Source organism: Bidens hawaiensis, unplaced genomic scaffold, assembly GCF_021521415.1.
Source record: "Bidens hawaiensis isolate Kalapana, Puna unplaced genomic scaffold, B.hawaiensis_p1.1 tig00028244_1, whole genome shotgun sequence".
Taxonomy (NCBI): domain Eukaryota; kingdom Viridiplantae; phylum Streptophyta; class Magnoliopsida; order Asterales; family Asteraceae; genus Bidens; species Bidens hawaiensis.
In genome coordinates this window covers 176,293-196,044 of record NW_027494597.1, presented here as the reverse complement: position 1 = coordinate 196,044, position 19,752 = coordinate 176,293, and the positions used below count along the sequence as shown (strand labels likewise).

General features: G+C 35.9%; 3 protein-coding genes and 1 non-coding gene across 4 annotated transcripts; 3 read left to right on the top strand and 1 right to left on the bottom strand.

Annotated features, from left to right (window-relative positions):
* Positions 1-259: 259 nt before the first annotated feature.
* LOC143576575 (LOB domain-containing protein 12-like) lies at positions 260-2,607 on the bottom strand. Its single transcript, XM_077060636.1, has 3 exons — positions 2,443-2,607; positions 1,446-1,647; positions 260-525 (listed from the first exon to the last, which is right to left on the bottom strand). Exons 1-3 carry the CDS (start codon positions 2,599-2,601, stop codon positions 260-262), a joined length of 627 nt encoding a protein of 208 aa, XP_076916751.1. The 5' UTR covers positions 2,602-2,607.
* A 2,567-nt stretch (positions 2,608-5,174) lies between these two features.
* On the top strand, positions 5,175-7,678 carry LOC143576574 (ferritin-3, chloroplastic-like). The gene is made up of 8 exons (XM_077060634.1): positions 5,175-5,449; positions 6,501-6,584; positions 6,680-6,740; positions 6,878-6,965; positions 7,088-7,149; positions 7,230-7,295; positions 7,380-7,443; positions 7,550-7,678. The coding sequence occupies exons 1-8, from the start codon at positions 5,175-5,177 to the stop codon at positions 7,597-7,599; spliced, it is 750 nt and encodes a 249-aa protein (XP_076916749.1). The 3' UTR covers positions 7,600-7,678.
* A 7,463-nt stretch (positions 7,679-15,141) lies between these two features.
* TRNAK-CUU (transfer RNA lysine (anticodon CUU)) lies at positions 15,142-15,214 on the top strand. The gene has a single exon. It is a non-coding gene; the product is annotated as a tRNA-Lys (tRNA).
* Positions 15,215-15,526: 312 nt separating this feature from the next.
* Positions 15,527-19,544, top strand: LOC143576583 (putative methyltransferase PMT23). The gene is made up of 8 exons (XM_077060640.1): positions 15,527-15,982; positions 17,569-17,718; positions 17,842-18,112; positions 18,216-18,326; positions 18,434-18,605; positions 18,672-18,911; positions 19,004-19,198; positions 19,298-19,544. Exons 1-8 carry the CDS (start codon positions 15,527-15,529, stop codon positions 19,491-19,493), a joined length of 1,791 nt encoding a protein of 596 aa, XP_076916755.1. The 3' UTR covers positions 19,494-19,544.
* Positions 19,545-19,752: the final 208 nt, after the last annotated feature.

The following is a 19,752-nucleotide window of genomic DNA, read 5'->3' as shown; positions in this document are numbered from 1 at the left end:
AACCTAGCCATGCTTTCTAACATTTACCTGCTCTAACTTGCCATTCTTTTGTTGTCTACTTGTTTTATTCGATCTGGTACTTCAATTAAAGACAAAACCAGGTGACTATCACTCTCTTTCACACACTAACTACACACGCATGCAATAATAGTATAATACACAATTAATAAACTAGGAAGACTTTTAACTTTTCAAAAGTCAATATTAGAGATCCAAAAATCAATTCTATTATAATTTAAAAGATGCTTATTCATCATGATCATGTCCATAGAGAAGAAGATTCACTCTTTAGTTTGTCAGAATGAATTACATTATTAGAAGTTATAAAGTACTCATCATTAATATTATTATTATTATTATTATTATTATGATAATGATGATGATGATTAGTGATCATGTTGTGTAGAAATGGATATGATATCTCATCTGTAGAAACCCTTGAAACGACATCATCTGTTAACATACGGGTACTGTGTGCAGGTAGGTGAACCGGAACTAGACCCAGTGGCGGACCCAGGATTTTTTGTCGATGGGGTCCCAATTTTTCGGTTTACAAAATTTTTCGGGTCGGTCGTTATTCGGGTCGGGTCGAGGCGAGGAACATAATAAAACACGGAACTATGGTGTCATTGGAAACGAGTAAGTAGAAAGAATCTAAATTAGAAACTAGATGAAACATACACTTTTAATTCATACCCGAAAAACATGAACGTAATCTGATGGAAGGTCTTCCAAATCAATTTTCTTAGATGTATTACTTGAAGAAGACGAGGGCTCAAACTTTATTTTCAATGATTCTTGCATAATTAACCCTAAAGTTCAAGTTTTTAAGAAAACTAAGTCACAATCTAACAACAATATACAACATACAATAACCAACATGAGTATAAATGTATAATTATATATAAAATCAATCAACTAATTAGCCCTAAAATTACCTTTAGTTTGAGACAAAATCAGAGGAAACAAAGACTTATAAGACCAAAGAGGGGTGAACGGTGGCTGGAGTGAGGCGGAGGCTGGCGGATATGGGCGGAGATGGGCGGAGGCTGGCCGGAAAAACTGAGAGAGGCGTGAGTTAGGGATAAGCAGTGGGGTTGAGATGTGTGTGGAGGGTGTTACGTCTGATGAGTTGGGTTGGGATATGTTAAAACCCATGGGCCAAAAGTCAAAACTAAAACTAATATAAAGTAAATTTTTAAAAAACGAAATACATAAAAAAACGGGAAAGAGCAAGGCTCGAACTCGGGTCATTCATGTGGTATTGGAAGGGGGTTTCCACCAGACTAGAATGGTAATATTGATATGGGGTCCAAGTGTTAATTTATATGGGGTCCTTCAAAAATTTTCTATATCGCTTCTAAATAAATTTTAAAAAACATTGGTGTCCCGGGACCCCGACGGCTACTATGTAGGTCCGCCCCTGACTAGACCATTAGTAGCATGTGTAGATGTGAGTGGCTCTTTTTGCATTTGAATGCACATTATTTCTGCATGGGCCATGGCTAGTTGCATTTGCAAATGTGAAACCTCCCTTTGTAAGTATGAAATTGCCCCGACACATCCGTACACCGGATCCCTCATTCTCGCATTTGCTTCGTAGACTAGGCTGCTAACCGTGTCGCCTCTTTGATGAACCTCGAGCTCCTACAAACGTTTGTCTCAATATTTAGCCAAGTTATATGCTCTACTATCATGTATGTATGCGTATAGTATAGTAAATGAAAATGACATAAAGACTCTTTGAAGTTCAAAGAAATACCACAAAAAATTTGTTTTATATAATGTGAAGATCATATTACCTATACATAATATATACATGTGAATGCGAACGTAAAAAGTAAAAAGAAAAAAATAAAAACAAATGAAGAAAATTAGTTTGATGATTTTATATGTACATAAATTAAACATACAAAACTTGATTGTTTTTTAACATGTACACAAACACACATTTATATACATGCACAGAAAGAAATCCGCTCTTTGTAGTGATGTAAGAGCATTCCCAGCCAATTCTTTTATCATATATCATATAATTACGTTAAAAATAACTGCATTTTTTCTATCTAATTTAATTAAATAATACTTTTTATACGTTTTATCATTATCTTTTCTCTCCTTCACTCACAACTATTTTCAAAAAATATTAAAAAATTATACGATGTGAACAGTGAAACCTCAAATTTAACTTTCTCATATAACACTTTATCTCTTCTGTACTTACAAGTTACAACCACTTATAACAATACCATATAATTTACAAAACTCTAGGAAATATGCTGAGAATGCTCTAAGAAATACAAAATTAATAAAAATAAATAAATAAAATAATAAACGACATAGGTTTTGTTTTTGTTCTCGTAATAACTTAGTGTTCTTTGGTAAATTATCTCACTGTATGTATATATAGTGTTCTTGTAATAATACACACGTTGTGGATACCTGCAACATCTTGCTAACATTGCTAGCACCGAAGACCTTGTGAACAATTGCGAACTTGTGAGGGTCGTTTGACGGAAAGTAGGGTGCGAAAATGCAGTCTTTGGCGCATCGTCTTCTTAGTAATTTGCACGATGCACACGGAGAATGGCCCGGTGCCATGTTGTGTGTATGTGAAAGAGAGGGGTCTAGAGAGAGTGAGGGAGAATGACTTGGGAGCAGCAGGAAGTTGTGAGTGAATGCTAGTGGACTCTTGTTTATTTATAATAATAATTGTGGTTAACTGTTGGTTAATTACTGTTGGTTAATTACTTCATTACTTGGATCAACGTGTGTCCTGTTATAATAATAATAATAATAATAATAATAGGGTATTGGCTTTGGCAATACCCGGGTCAGGTTCGAGTCCGGGTATTGTCTCTAAAAATCATACCCTATGCATCGGGTTCGGGTCAGGTATAGAACCCGGTATTCTAAAACCGGGTATTTTAATACCCCATTTTCGGGTATCGAAAATAACCTATTTTCGGGATTTTTTTCCCGGGTATTTTTCGGGTATAGATTAGATTTTTTAAGGGATTGCACTTTTTAGATGTATTTTTCGGGTAATTTCGGATATATATCGGGTATTTGAAAAACCGGGTTCGGGTATTGGAAAAACCCGGATCCGGGTATGGAACGGTTCGGGTTTTCAGGTATTATCGGGTACAACTCGGTTCTGGTTCCGAGTATTGGTACTGAAATGCATACCCTATCCGTACCCTACGCGTAGGGTCGGGTTCGGGTTCGGGCATTAAAAATCCGGGTATAAAAAAATCCAGTTTCGGATTTTTTTTCTGGGACCCGGTTTTAGGTTCGGATTTTTTGGGTACCTCTACCCCAAAGTCCAAACTGAATATGAGTTGTAAGTGGAAGCCCAATATCTGTTTTTGTGGGCTTGTGACCAAAAATATAAATAAATATGTATTTGTAGATCAACAGATAACTACACAAGTATTTTTAATCTGGGCCTTAAGTATTAACCCAATAAATAGTTGTTTTGGACAAAACATTATACTACTAGTTGGCTTCTTGAATTTCACCACTTTTCTCCTTTTTACCTGTTGGTTACTGTACTTGTCTCAGGCCAAACTTAATTAAAAGTTAAACCAAAATGAATTAGTGCTCTTGGAGTCATTGATGAGGGTCACATGGTTAGAAGACAACTCCGCCGTATGCGAAGTTGTTTTAGTGAACGTACAAAGAAATCGATTAGTTTACAATGCCAAAAGTAAACAAATCCGAATGAACTTTTGGTGAGCGTACAAAGTATTTGCACAACGTATTTAGCTTACAACAGCCATATGCAACATACATCAACCGCATCTTCATATAAATAATTGAGAAGCTACTTTCGTCACCTAAGGGCATGTCGTATCTACTATTTGTACTTGTTTGCTACTCTAAAGTCAACATCATGTTTATTGAAGCTTCAAATGCCTAAAGAATCATCTTACCCTTATCGACATCATTAAGTTGTTTCTCTCCATTCTCAATAGGGATATCTTGAACTTGTGTCTCGTCTGGCTTTTTATCAGTACAAAATTCATTTTTTCAATGTATGTGATATAATATACAAAACACAAAATTCATAGTAGTGATTGTGAATCAAACATGTAATCATGAACTTTATTCAAAAACAAAAATCAATACCTTGTTAGTGGTTGGATCGTCAAAATGCATAAATGGAGGTCATTATTCACAAATGGAAGTCAAAACACATAAATGGACATCAAAACGCACAAATGAAGGCAAAATGCACAAATGGATCCAAAACGCAGGAGGTCAAAATGCATAAATGAAGATCAAAACGCATAAACAGACCCAAAACTCATAAACAGAGGTCAAAACGCATAAACAGAAGTCAAAACGCATAAACAGATCCAAAACGCATAAACGGAGGTCAAAACGCGTAAACAGATAAGCGGGGGGTCAAAACGCATAAACAAATCCAAAACACATAAATGGAGGTCAAAACACATAAATGGATGCCAAAACACGTAAATAAGCTTGAATATTGGATCGGTTTAGTTCAGTTAAAAGCCAAAACCGAAACTATAACCAAATTCATTAGTTAATCAATTTTATTTTTACTAACCAATTGGTTTTCAGTTACCTCAACTGGGTTTAATTGATTAGTTCGTCGGATTTCAGTATGATTTAGTTATTTTCCACTTAGATATCCATACAGTGAATGCATAAATACATAAAATAAAAATATAAAAAATGACGTACATAAAAATAAAACAAATATATAAAAGAAAATTATCAATATATGAAAACATGAATGATTCAGTTACTTTATTTCAGTTAACCGAGAGCACAAAATATAACCGTAACCGATTGTCAGTTAACTCAATTTTACTGATTTTCAGTTAATTCCAGTTCGATTTTATCATTTTTCAGTTCGGTTTCGATTATCGCACACCCGTCACAGCTATACCGCGCCTCCTTCAATCACTAAATCTCCTCCTTCACGTGTGATCCCATCCAACGGCCACACATCCACCGCTGATTCGGTCATAATAATAATAATAATAATAGTAATAATATCCATTATTCTCTTCTTCACCCTTCTTCTTATCACTTATTCTTATCAGTCAAAAACCGTTTGTTTTCCATTTCTCCCACTTTCTCTCTCTAAAACACACTCACTTTCTCTCTCTACAACCAACCAACCAACCAACCAACCAACCATGCTTCTCAGAGCACCTCCATCAGTCTTCTTCCGCAACACTTCAACTTCCGGCGAGAACACCACCGGCTCTCTGGTCTCACCGTCGTCTGTAACCGTCGTGTGCGCGGCGGCTAAAGGCGGCTCGTCGAACAGTAAGCCGATAACCGGCGTTGTGTTTGAGCCGTTTGAGGAAGTGAAGAAGGAGCTTAACCTTGTGCCTACTGTGCCTCAACAGTCTCTTGCTCGTCAGAAGTTTACTGATGAGTCTGAAGCTGCTATTAATGAACAGATCAAGTAGTTTTCGCACTTTTAGTTTATTAATTATTAATTATTCGTGTTTTAATTCGTTATGCGTTTAAATTTGAACGTGAATTTAGAACGCTCGGTAGGTGTTTGATGAAAGTATTAGGAGAAATAAGATTTGGTCATATTTATACGTATTACGTATATATATAATTAAGTTTTACGGAATACATCTTCACGATTTTTTTTACTGTATATAACTGTTGCTTGATTTTGAGGTGTAATTGATTACTCTGTTTGCTGTATGAGAACTAGGTTGTTTTGTATTGAATTTTGAATGTGAATTACGAACGCGCCGTAGGTGTTTGATGAAAGTATTAGGTGAAGTAAGGTTATACATGTATTTAATTAGGTTTCGCTGAAGGTATTGAAATTCAATGTAGCATGGTAGGTGTTTGATGAGAATGTTAGGTGAATAAGGTCTAGTTATACGTGTATTTAGTCGGTATTGAATTTTAAACGCAAATCCAGAATGGACGGTATGTGTTTGGTTAAAGTATAGGAGAATTATGGTCTAGTTATATGTGTGTATAATTAATCTTGCTGAACACATCTTAAAACACTTGGTATTGAATTATGATAAACTTATTAAAGTATTAGGAGGTATAAGGTCTAGTTATACGTGTATTTATTTAGGTCTTGCTAAAATACATATGTAATCATTTGGATATGAAATTCAAGCATGAATACAGAATGCACGGTTTGTGTTTGACGAAAGTATTAGGAGAAATTATAAGTATATTTAATTAGGTCTTGCTGAATATATCTTCAATCATTTGGTATTGAAATTCGGATGTAAATCCAGAACGCATGGTAGGTGTTTGATAGTAGTACTAGAAGAAATAAGGTGACTGTACATGATATTTAATAGACTATCCTGTATTTAATTATATTATGTTTGTCAGTTTGATTAGGATTGAACCTTTTTTAATTAGTTTTTTTCAGTTTTACATACTTGTCTTTGTTAAAGGAATTTTTGATGCCTTGATGGTGACTTTGTTTTTATTTCTAATGATAATTTTATATTTTCTGTTTGTTTCAGTGTTGAGTACAATGTTTCATACGTCTACCATGCTATGTATGCCTACTTTGATAGGGACAATGTTGCTCTCAAAGGGTTAGCCAAGTAAGTTACTGAAATCATTCATTTATTTTATTAAACTTGTAGTAATAATCAATGGGACGATGTATGATTTGGTTATGTGACATGAATTCTTGTAGATTCTTTAAGGAGTCAAGTGAAGAGGAAAGGGACCATGCTGAGAAACTTATGGAATACCAGGTGTTTGATAATATTCATAGCACTAGATTTCCTTGTGGCCCATATAATCATATCTTGTTATATGTTTGAGAGCTTGATGCTAACAGTTTCACTGTCAATGATTAAAATCAAATTTCCCTTAAACTTTCTGTTCTCAGAATAAACGTGGCGGGAAGGTAAAGCTGCAATCCATTTTGATGCCCTTGTCAGAGTTTGATCATGCTGAGAAAGGAGATGCACTATATGGTAAGTTCTTTTTAATATTATTGATTGATTGCACAAAATTTGGAAGCTATAGGTTTAGAAATGTTTTTTTTCTTGGCATCTTCAATTGAATGATTTTGGGTTTACTTCTTTATTCATTGTAGCAATGGAGCTTGCATTGTCACTGGAGAAACTAACAAATGAGAAACTTCTACACTTGCACGTGGTATGACAGTATTTTTTGCATTTTGTCGATGGTAATAAATGTGATTTGTGTTTCTGAATTGTGATGTTTAATGACAACAGGTAGCCAACAAGAACAATGACGTGCAATTAGCTGATTTTGTTGAAAGCGAGTTCTTAGGTGAACAGGTAGATTTATAGATTTCACTTTATAAATTCTGACATTCAATGAAGTGACATTATTTTGTTAATAGTAATTTCACTTTGTTGAAGGTCGAGGCGATTAAAAAGATATCTGAATATGTTGCTCAACTGAGAAGAGTCGGCAAAGGACACGGTAAATTAAGTACTTTTAATCTTTTGTTTTATATTTGAGACGTGACAGACGTCATCTATATATCATATGGTTGCTAAAAGTAGTGAATTTTTTGTTCCTGAAATAGGAGTTTGGCATTTTGATCAAGCGCTCCTTAATGACGGTGCTGCTGTTTGAACGATTATGAAGGTTTTGGGGGTCACTCGGGTATAAGATTGGAGGGTAGTTGCTGTCAACATTTTGGTTTATGATACACAAGAATTGCAATATGGAGACTGTATAGCTTATTTTATATTTCCCTAATTTGCTTTCCAATCTTGACTTTATTTTGGTTTAGTTGTAAGCTTCGGGTTCGGTAATCTGTGGTTATATATTAGAATTTGAATAATAAGAACCACTAGAAATGGGGTGATTTGCTACAAATACCATTACTTTTAGCAGATTTTAAATAAGTTTTATAATTATGGTTTAAACTATTTGTAGCAAATTTTATGATAATGAATGATGCAAGCTAATCCTTTTTATAAGATTAATAATAGACTCAAATAAATCTGAATTAGCTTATAAAAGATGTATGCCTAGATTAAATTAAGTGAAATGAAGTCTCTATTGTTCTACTTAAAAATCAAATATTTAAAAATCAAATATGAAACTTTATACACCTTAAAGTTTCATAGGATTTAACGAGGTTTTTTTTACAGTTTATCGGACGAAAAGAGGTTTTTTTTGAGGTCTTGACACTCAGCCCAGCATTGAATAGACTAGGTATTCACCTTATCAATACATCAAATCAACGGTAGGGTGTGTTTGGCACCTAACTAGGCACCAAAATCGGACTGAACCATTGTCTAGCTATTTCTCTTCTTCTCTTAAAGTTATCGAGTAAGACAACGATTTATCGATCAGTTTTTTTGATTGCATGGTGCATTCCCTTGAAAAACCTCGGCCCGCGTGTAAACAAGGTGCTCTACCAACATAGCTACAGTACGTTGTGTTCCCGAGTTCAATAAACAAGTGAAAGGAAAGGAAAGGAAATGTTTTCCATTCCTTTCAATTCTTATCTTTTCCTTTCTTTTTCTTTTCCTTTCTTTCTTTTCAATTCCTTCCTATATGGAAAGAAAGACAACCCTTCTAAATTACTCTTTGTTTCCCCTATCTTTCCATTGCTTTCCTTTTTTTCTTTCCTTTAATGAAACTCGGAAACACAAGTTTTTATCTTTCCTTCCTTTAATGAAACTCAGGAACACAATAATTTATTTCCATCCATTTCCTTTCCTTTCCCTTGTTAAATGAAACTTGGGAACAGAGCGGTAGTGTTTGGAATACATATTTATTATGTAGATAATTTCTTGTCAAGATGACTATTCCATGATCCAAGATCATATTGATCGGTATTGCTTCTAAGTAATATGATATTTATAATTCATCGATGGAAGGAGTTCCTTTTGTTTTTTTTTTCAAAGATAAATGACCTACTTAATTCAGCGGTTAGAATGTTGCTTTCATACTGCGGGGAGTGGGTCTTAATAGACTATAACCGACAAGTATTAGTTGGTTCTGGAAAGTGATTAAAAGTGTAGCTGGTTTTATGTGCTAGTGGTTTGGTTATTTACTTATTTCTTTAATACAATAATTTACAAAGTGGTTTGATGGAAATAAAAAGTTGGAAAGCGAATGACAACTTAAATTTGGTATCATATGGCATCCTTGTTAGGATTAAACGCACACACGAAACCGAACACGACACGAAAGCAATAAACGAACACGAGGATTTAACGTGGTTCGGTCTAAACTGACCTACGTCCACGGGTGGCAACTAGGTATATCTTTATTGAGTGACCAAATATTACAAGTACATAATGTTGTTTATATAGAGACTGAACTAGGGTTAGTAAATTATTATGCAAGAAATCTAAACCGGGCCGGGCTTGGGCCCGACCGCCCACACCCGTCTCCTCTTTTGACTTCATATAATAAACCGGGCCAACAAGGCCTACGAACCCAACAATCTCCCACTCGGAGGCCTTGAGTACTCTCGTCTGCACTCCTGATTGTACTGCTGTAATATGAACATTAAACTTCTTCTAGTTGCCACCGCCTTCTCATCAATTAACCTGAAGGCCCGTTGAAGCTCCCCGGAGCTCCAACACGTCAGTCATGGTTGAAACTGCCCCTGACCCGTTCTCTGTCCCTACCGGCTCCCACTGTAACGAACTACCGGATCCTGAGATAACCTGAGAACAAACACTCTCCATATTCAGCAAGTAATTCATTGGAGAGACTTTTACAGCTGGAATACTGGTTTTCTTAATCCACTGTCGACCTGGGACTGTAACTGAAACACGACCTGTGCTCCCACTGTCACGATGTCCCCCAACTGATTTAACCTTCCTAGCTCGTTCATCCTGAATCTTCACTTTGGCTCTGGGTTTGTTACTTGCAAAACGAACCTTCTTCTGCCCACGAGATTCTGTGAACCGGACTTTGTCTTTCACCAAAACTGGATCCACTCCTTTCGGTGACATATCGACCATATACAACGAACCCATTTTCTTGCCACGAGCAACCACGAGATTCCCTTTGACTACTTTCCACTGCCCATTCCCGAACTTAACATCGTGCCCTTGGTCATCCAACTGCCCAACTGATATCAAACGTTTCTTCAAACTTGGAATAACCCTCACGTCTTTCAAAGTCCAAGAAGTACCGGCTGAAGTTATCAAATCAACGTCTCCCATACCCGTAACCTCTAAAATATCATCATTCGCTAGTCGAACCTTTCCAAAATCCCCAAATTTAAGATTCTTCATCATTTCACTACAGTGAGTGGCATGAAACGATGCACCAGAATCCATCACCCAAGCATCAACGCTACTCTCAACACTACAAACCAAAGCCTCATCACTACTGACCCCGTCATCTGTGTCGTCTTCTGTAACGTTCACCTCTTTCTTACCATTCGGACACTGATTCCTAAAGTGTCTTTTCTCTTTACAACCCCAACATTCAATATCCTTACGAGTCTTAGACTGACTCCTCTTCCTGCTCCCACTGCCTCGCTGTTTTCCCCTACCTCTACCTTCTGTGACTAGCATAGTGCCTGATGATTCACCTGAACTTCTGCGTCTTGAATCTTCTCCCAGAACGAATCCCATCGAAAGTAATATTTGTAGACGAACTACAAACTGCAGTCACTGTTTGCGACCAACTGTCGGGCAAAGAGGATAATAACAAGAGGCCTTGAACTTCATCATCAAACTTAATGCCAACTGACACTAAGCGGGACAAGATCGAATTAAGATTATTGATATGAGTTGTAACTGACCCACCCTCTTTCATTCTTGTTGTCACTAGCTCTCGGATAAGATAGACTTTATTCGCTGCCGAAGGCTTCTCATACATGTTGGATAGTGCGTCCATCATACCACGGGCTGTGGTTTCTTTCATGACGTTAAACGCCACATCTTCCGACAACGACAATGTAATACAAGCCCTAGCTTTCTTGTCTAACTTCTTCCAATCTGCTTCTGACAACTTTTCTGGTTTTCATCCTCGAACACTACATCCAAGTCTTTCTGATAAAGTAGTGCCTCAATCTGCATCTTCCACCAACCGAACTTCTGTCCGTCAAACTTCTGTATCGAAACCTTTCCGTCTTCTGCCATGGCAATGACTAAAACGAAAAACTGGATAAAACAGAGACAGACACAGCAACACGAGCCTGAACTTAACGATTGTTCTACTGAACTCTGTTAAAAAATCAACCTATTTATACACAACGGAAATACGAACTGTAAAATCAGAAACCGAAACTTTAAACTGAAACGATAAACCTGACAAACGCAGTTGGCACTGGTTCTCCGTTTCTTTAAACGACTTCAACTGTTCTTCAACAAAAAATAGGATCTTGATTGGCTCGTTCTGCGCCTTTTACAAGATATGATCTCCAAACAAAAAATATATAAAACCAATATATTATTTTTGTTTCTTAGCAAACCATTCCAAATATAAAATAATAATAACAATAGTAATCCTCTGTCACGTAAACTCCAAGAAGCAATATGGCTTCTTCTTTTCCCTTTAATGGTGCAAACTCCAAGAAAATAATAATACCTATACTTTCTTGTCAATCGCAAACAGCAGGATCAAAAAAAACAAGAAGCGGCAATCGAAGGACGACGCGACAAATCAGATTACACGAGATGGTGGTCAAAGGGTGGTGATGCGGTGCTCGACTGAACCCTAGTCGTGATCGCCGGGCTGGGTTTAGCAGCGGCGAAACAGCGGCGGCGGCGTATACCCTAACGACAATCGGAAAACCGTAGCAGCGGCGGAACCCTAGCGCAGTAGGGTGGCGGCGGCTGGATGGTTTGGCGGCGACTCGGCTGGTTCAACGTGTTCTTCGCGTGATCCGAACCTAAGCTCTAGATACCACTTGTTAGGATTAAACGCACACACGAAACCGAACACGACACGAAAGCAATAAACGAACACGAGGATTTAACGTGGTTCGGTCTAAACTGACCTACGTCCACGGGTGGCAACTAGGTATATCTTTATTGAGTGACCAAATATTACAAGTACATAATGTTGTTTATATAGAGACTGAACTATGGTTAGTAAATTATTATGCAAGAAATCTAAACCGGGCCGGGCTTGGGCCCGACCGCCCACACCCGTCTCCTCTTTTGACTTCATATAATAAACCGGGCCAATAAGGCCTACGAACCCAACAATCCTTCCGACATGTGGAGGTACCATTTGTGGATTTAGTCACTAGAAAATGAGACCAAATATTCGAATCTTAAAAGAGGTGGGCAGGTGTCAGGATAAGTGTGGTTTAAGAAAGTTATATTTGGTTATGATAAGTATAGCAACATTTATATTAGAAGAAAAACAAAAAAGCTTGTGGAATATAGTTACAGGAAGAGAGAATAAAATACTGAAATAGAATAAAACAAAATGCCATGGGCCACCCTAATCAAGACCACCAAACTAAGAAAAGAATGGTTGTGTAGATAATAAATATAGTATTATAGTATTGCTGCTAGTTTTGCTTATGGCGATCTCAATATAGTATTGCTGCTAGTTTTGCTTATGGCGATCTCAATAATGAATAGTTAATCCTTGCCCTCTCATGAAGAGGTTACATACTTCACAGACGTACCACAAGATTTGATAGCGACCGGTCCAGAAGGGGACCGCTATGAGCCCCACGAGAATCTAGCTAGAGATGAGCTCCGGTACCAAAAATACCGATCCCGAAAATCATAAAATCTTGGTACCGGTACCAATCGATAATGGTATCGAATTTGCATCTCTAAATCTAGCAACTATTTATACCTCATTGGTCAACCATAATGAAGTAAGTTCGCACCAAACTTCTTAAATGAACCCGAACATCATTATACTTCTTGTATACTTGTATACAGACTTGCAGGACCATCTCCGAGAATCACTTAAAATTTTGGGGCCAGGGACGAGTAAAAACGGGGCTATAAAATCGTGTTCTCATTATGTGAAAGGCAATTTTACCAATAGGATTGTCTTTAAAATCCCAATATGGACGAAAACAAAAAATAAATAAATAAATAAATAAACCCAATATGGACAAAAAATAAAAATAAAAATAATCAAGTTATTAAAATGACTCATATAAAACACAAATAGTCTTTCCTATAGAAAAAAAAGAACACCAATATTATGAGAATTGAACCCATAGGGAAAAAAAAATCTTACTATGCGAATTGAACCCATGACCTTTAATTCCATAGTCTAACACTTTTCCATTCAAAGCTCTGGTTGCAAGCTTTTGTTTTAACAGAAAATTATATATAAAATATAATTTTCTTTTTTAATAATTATGGGTCTCTCAAGAGAGTGGGTCTGGATCCGTCGCCCTCCCTTTGGGCCGGGCCTGCTGACTTGTAAATACATATGTATTTTTATACATGGTGTCACAGCGCATACATGCTTTTGGTTAGCAGTTAGCATGGCGCATAGTCGTGTTTGAGCTAACTTTGGGTGATTCTCTCTATTCTTAATTGTGTTTAGCTTAGTTATCATCGGTAGCCTAAATACTATCGCGGATCACAAATAAGATGATTAAGGGTCTAATCATGTGAAAAATGCAATACAAATGGTCAAATACATGTCAATTATGTTATAAGTTTATCCATAAATGTTGGCACATCATTATGGACGTCATCCACAACCTATGCATCAATAACGTTTTTATGATATATGAGCTCAGGCATTTCTTATGACTTATGAGTCCACATTTAATGGGGTTCACCTAAGGAGTAAAACACCTTAGGGGCTCACCATCTTTAATAGGATATGAGTGTTTGATACCATTCAATCATTCATAATATTAGACCTTTCATGTTTACAAACATTGGTTGGCTTGCACAAAATATACTCACTGATTCGGTTTTAGTTTTTTACATCAAGCATTTCAGTTTGTACACCAAACAGGGTCGGACCTCACTAGTAATCAACCTAAGCCCTAGCTTAGGGCCTCCAATATTTCGGGGTCCATGTTTAAGCTTTTAAAATATGTATATATAACACAGAAACATATGTTATTGACTTTGTAATTGGTATAAAAGTAAAAAAAAATGTTTCTTGACTTGGTTGTTAACGTGCTTGTTGTTTGAGTTGTTTTGAGTTTTTTTTAGTAAGTCTTCGCTAGAGTTCGAATCTATCCTACTTTTTTTCAAACTCTTTATTGGGCCCAAAGAAATTGAAAAATGGAACGATTGACACCAAGTTGTGTTGTTCTTATGAGAAGAGGCATGGTTAGGCTTCCATTTCCATTTAATTTCATCAACTTTAAATTTGCATTTAATTGAATTAAATTCATCTACGCTTCAGTTTGTATGTGAATTTGTAACTTTACGGTTGCATGCAAAAGGCTGATATTTGTATGTTGAACTTATTGCTATCCATCATTCCGTCCCTGAGCTGATATTTGTACTTAAGATAGTTACACACTTACACCATTGGAGTGACAAATTCTTTGAAGATTTTTGTAGGCCACATTCTTGCACAAGAATCTCATTCTTGCAGGAAAAGGAAATATTAGTGGGTCATGGGTTGGGTTTTTTAATTAATACTTTATTTTTTTAGCTCAAACAGAAAATATTTAAATTTTAATATTTCCCTCCAACAGAAAAATATTTAACTTTTAAATTTTTATTTTTTAAATATTTTAAAAAATGAATAATATATAAATATTATTCTATACATTATATTAAAAATAAAAGATAGGTAATTAATAAAATTTAAATTGTGATGATGATGTGATAATGTTTTTGGATTTTCTTGTTGGAAATGTTTTTGAAGATTTTAAACAATGAGTGTTTTTCTGATGTGCCAGCTGACTAGACATGTTTTTAAGTGTTTTTCTTATAATTCCATGTCATAACAATTTTTTTTTTCTGAATGATGGCCTCTATTAATGAATTTATTTTGGGCTTAAAAGAGATTAGGTTGTCTCTGACACCAAACATGATGCAAAGAGAAGAAAAATCATATAAAGAAAGAAATGGATAAGGAAATCTATACGTGAGAGCTTAATTAAACTTTTGAGATAACTTTAGTGAAGAAAAAATGAATATATAAAAAGAGATTTCAAAAATAGATTATATACATTACGCACATATGTACAAAGTAATACACTTGTTTTTTAAATGTTGTGTATCACATAAAACAAAAGCCCGTCTAGCTCCGTAGGTAGAGCGCAAGGCTCTTAACCTTGTGGTCGTGGGTTCGAGCCCTACGGTGGGCGTCCACTTTTTTACTTCTTAAATTAAACTCCTTTCTTTTTTTAAACAATCTCAGCCGTTCAAAACACCACCAATCACCACGTGTCACAATCCAAGACGTTCAAATCCCCTCAACCCCCAAATATTATTATCTATTCTTCACCACACTCCAACTGTATTTTAAACCCATCGGCTCTCTTTACCGCGGCCAAAACCCCTTTTAAACTCTCTTCACCTCCCGATCCGATCACCCGATCCATTGATAACTAAACAGAAGGCAAACCGATAACAAACCGCGCCTCATAATAATAACAACAACAACAACGACAACAATAATGACAGTTACCGTCCCCAATCTCTTCAAACAACGCCAATATCCATTCATCACATTCCTCATCTTCCTTATCCTCTTCGCCGCCTTTGTCGCCTTCACCGTCTTAAATTCGCAGCCACCGCTTCATTACCAGCTCGTTCAACCGTCATCTAATCCTCCGGTTATCAAATTCGCAACGAAAACAGTTTATAAAAAAACTGACGCTAATATAATTAATAATCATACAAGTGATAGTGATAGCGATAGTGGTTTAGTGTATGAGTGGGAGGCGTGTAGAGGCGTTATTGCTGCGGATTATATTCCGTGTTTGGATAATAAGAAGGCGATCAAGTCGTTGAGGTCGAGGAGGCACATGGAGCATAGAGAGCGGTATTGTCCGAAGCCTAATCCGCGGTGTTTGGTTCCACTGCCTGAGGGGTATAAAGTGCCAGTTGCTTGGCCGAAAAGTAGGGATATGGTGAGATTGCTACTCTGGTAAGGTTTGTTTCGGGTTGTAAACGAACCTAATGGTTAGTTAATAGGTCGTGAACCGGTTGGTGGGAAGTTTGTTTGTGAATAGTTTATTTAATAAACGAACGAACATGTGGAAAATATTTTGTTCGTTTTAGTTAAGGGAATGAATATGAATACATGTCTCGTTCATTTATTTATGTTTGTTAGTTTACGTTTTTTAAGTTCGTTCGTTAATATATTAAGTTCATTGGCGCGTTATAACCTGGTAAAGTTTTAATAGATTTTTAGGCCCGATGCATTGTGGTTAACGTAACTTAACTAGTTTTAACTCAGTTACGTTCGTTCGTTTACGTTTATGAACTATTCGTTTATATTGTTAAAGTTAACAAACGAACACAAACAAGGTTATTTTCTTGACGAATGAACATGAGCAAGAAAACTCTATTTGTTTGATTGTTCGTGATCGCTTGTTCGGTTAAAGTTAAACAAACGGACACGAACATACCCCGTTTGTGTTCGTTCGGTTCGTTTACTTATTTATATATTAAATAAATGGTTCTGCACGCACTAAATTTTTAGGCCCGATACATTGTGCTTAACGTAACTTAACTAGTTTTAAGTCGGTTATGTTCGTTCATCTATGATCAGTTATGTTCGTTCGTTTACGTTCGTGAACTATTCGTTTATATTGTTAATGTTAACAAACGAACACAAACAAGGTTATTTTCTTGACGAACGAACATGAGCAAGAAAACTCTATTTGTTTGATTGTTTGTGATCGTTTGTTCAGTTAAAGTTAAACAAACGAACATGAACATGCTTTGTTCTTGTTCGTTGAGTTCGTTTACTTATTTATGTATTAAATAAATGGTTCTGCACGCACTAAATTTTATGCAGATGTGCATGTGGGCTTTATTTTGTATTGTAACAGAAACAAGAATCCTGTGCACCTGTGAATTTGTGTATTTATTACCACAGAAACAAGAGTCCTGCATGAACAGGTTATCATATTTTAATCCATTAAAAGTTGCTACTGAGGGAGGTAGATTCATACTTTATGACTTTATGTTGGAATAAGCAATCTAGGACTTTATTTTTATAATCATACCATGCATTGGAGGACTAGTTGACTTAAATTAAGAGCTGTGGGCTACTTGTGTTTGGTAGAGTAAAATTTGGCCAACTGTTTGCACACTTTTTTAAATGAACTTTTTAAATATCGGAAAACGGGCTGGTGGGTCGGTGCCGGGTCAAAACAAGTTCGGGTAAAAAAAGTATCAGTTTTTAAGTTTAAGCTCATTAGTTTATACTTTTCTCATTTTCATTAAAAAGTAGTGTTTACATCGATACAGAAGGCAAACGGGCAACAAGCTGCGCCGCTAGCCCTTTTTGGATAGCAAAACTAGGTCGTTTAAGAATAAAATTTATAGAACGTTGGGACATAACATTACTATTTCTTTGTCTTGTTTAGATGTAAAAATGCTGTTTTTTTTTTTATTAAATATGTTCATTTGTTTGGAAAATGTTTCATAAGTTTAATATTCTTTTTGTTAATTTTCATAAATTTAATCATGTACCTGTAATGTACAGATATGGTTTAACAATGTCCCACACCTTAAGCTTGTTGAATACAAGAAAGAACAAAACTGGGTTAAAAGATCTGGTAATTATCTTCTTTTTCCTGGAGGAGGTACTCAATTTAAAGAGGGAGTTAATCATTACATCCAATACATAGAAAAGGTAATAACTGCTACTTTTGGTTATTAATGATAACCTATTATATTCTCATCAAAGATGTAGTTTTGTTACATTTTTAACACTTGCTTGTGTTTATAGTTATACTCTTGTTTATTAATATTCTAGAATCTACCAAAAATCGGTTGGGGGAAGCGTACACGGGTGATTCTTGATGTCGGTTGTGGTGTTGCTAGCTTTGGTGGCTATTTACTAGACAAAAATGTTAGAACAATGTCATTTGCTCCAAAAGATGAACATGAAGCTCAAATACAGTTTGCATTAGAAAGAGGAATTCCCGCTACGCTCTCGGTTATTGGAACACAAAGACTGACTTTTCCAGATAACGCGTTTGATTTGATTCATTGTGCTCGGTGCAGAGTTCACTGGGATGGATATGGTACTAGTATTAAACTTTTAATATTAATGTTACACTTCTATGTTATAAATTCTAGACTGTTGTAGCCTTTATTATAAATTCTATATTATAATTGAATTGTCAGGTGGAAAACCATTATTGGAGTTAAACAGAGTTCTAAGGCCCGGGGGAGTTTTTATCTGGTCTGCTACACCGGTGTATCGTGATGATGAAAGGGATAAAAAAGTCTGGGAATGTATGGTGTCATCTTTATTAAAATTTTCTTCAATATATCATAATAATATTATGATGATAATATTAATCATCTATCTATTTGTTTAAACTTTTTTTTGTTTATTGCAGCAATGGTAGCTCTCACCAAATCTATTTGCTGGAAGGTAGTGGCTAAAAGTTTTGACTCGTCTGGTATCGGGCTGGTTATATACGAGAAGCCTCTAACTTCTTTGTGTTACAAATCCCGTAAAGAAAATAATCCACCACTATGTGATGAAAATATCCGGCCCAAAACTTCATGGTAGATGAAAACATAAACATAAACATAATAATAATAATAATAATAACCGTTTTCATTTTGGTTTAGGTATACGCCACTTGATGGCTGCATTTCTGCAATTCCAGAAACAAATACATGGCCTGCACCTTGGCCTCAAAGGCTCAAAAGTAAACCTTTAAGTCTTTCAACCGATCCTGTAGCCGAACGGGCCTTTCATGAGGATACCAAACACTGGTCTGAACTTGTAACAAATGTCTACATGGGCAGCCTTGGTGTAAACTGGTCAAGTGTGAGGAATGTAATGGATATGAATGCAGGTTATGGCGGGTTAGTTATTTCAACTTATTTACTGTATCAATATTGTTTCTGTTAACGGGCCAGATATCTAAAATGAGCTCTACCTCTGATTTTCTGTTCAGGTTCGCCGCTGCTTTGACTGATCTACCCCTATGGGTGATGAATATTGTTCCTGTTAACGGGGCCGATACTTTACCTGTAATATTTGACCGAGGGCTAATTGGTATTTACCATGACTGGTGCGAGTCACTTAATACTTATCCTAGAACTTATGATCTTCTGCATTCCAGCTTCCTTTTTGACAACCTAACCCAAAGGTATAAAATATAAATAATATAATCCTATAAAATAATTTTTTATATTTATATTTTATAGTTTTAGCTATAACTTCTAACTTAAATAACATAATTTTGCAGGTGTGACATGCTGGACAGTGCAGTTGAAATGGACCGAATATTACGACCAGGTGGAGTTGTGATAGTGGAAGATAGCACAGAAATGTTAAACAAGTTAAAGCATATTTTTCGGTCACTTCACTGGTCAACTAGCTTACACCACCAACGATTCCTCGTTGGTCAGAAAGGTTTTTGGCGTCCGGTAACGAAAAGGTAAACGAAAATGTATAATTTAATATCATGTAATGTTAAACCATAATGTTTAAAAAGAAAAACATAAATGGAAATTATGGAATCACCTTTTTATTTATTTATATGAACTGTGTGAAATTTTACTAACAATAACTAAACAATATTGAGGAGAAAATTTGTTATACTTTCATGCTTCATTGTTTGAGCAACTTGTAAAGGTGTGGCTTCTCTGTGACACTTAGCATTCAAGTTTGCTCCTCTGTTAACCAGCACCTCGACCGTGT

Bases quoted from the DNA above. Each gene is read 5' to 3' on its own strand.
- LOC143576583 (XM_077060640.1), top strand. From the start codon at position 15,527: ATGACAGTTACCGTCCCCAATCTCTTCAAACAACGCCAATATCCATTC. The intron at 18,327-18,433 runs GTATGGTGTCAT...TGTTTATTGCAG, and splicing joins GGATAAAAAAGTCTGGGAAT to CAATGGTAGCTCTCACCAAA. The intron at 19,199-19,297 runs GTATAAAATATA...ATAATTTTGCAG, and splicing joins TTTGACAACCTAACCCAAAG to GTGTGACATGCTGGACAGTG.
- LOC143576575 (XM_077060636.1), bottom strand. From the start codon at position 2,601: ATGGCACCGGGCCATTCTCCGTGTGCATCGTGCAAATTACTAAGAAGA. The intron at 1,648-2,442 runs GTATCCACAACG...AAACGTTTGTAG, and splicing joins ATGTTAGCAAGATGTTGCAG to GAGCTCGAGGTTCATCAAAG. The intron at 526-1,445 runs ATGCTACTAATG...GACCCCATCGAC, and splicing joins AGAGCCACTCACATCTACAC to AAAAAATCCTGGGTCCGCCA.
- LOC143576574 (XM_077060634.1), top strand. From the start codon at position 5,175: ATGCTTCTCAGAGCACCTCCATCAGTCTTCTTCCGCAACACTTCAACT. The intron at 6,585-6,679 runs GTAAGTTACTGA...GAATTCTTGTAG, and splicing joins GCTCTCAAAGGGTTAGCCAA to ATTCTTTAAGGAGTCAAGTG. The intron at 7,296-7,379 runs GTAGATTTATAG...ACTTTGTTGAAG, and splicing joins GCGAGTTCTTAGGTGAACAG to GTCGAGGCGATTAAAAAGAT.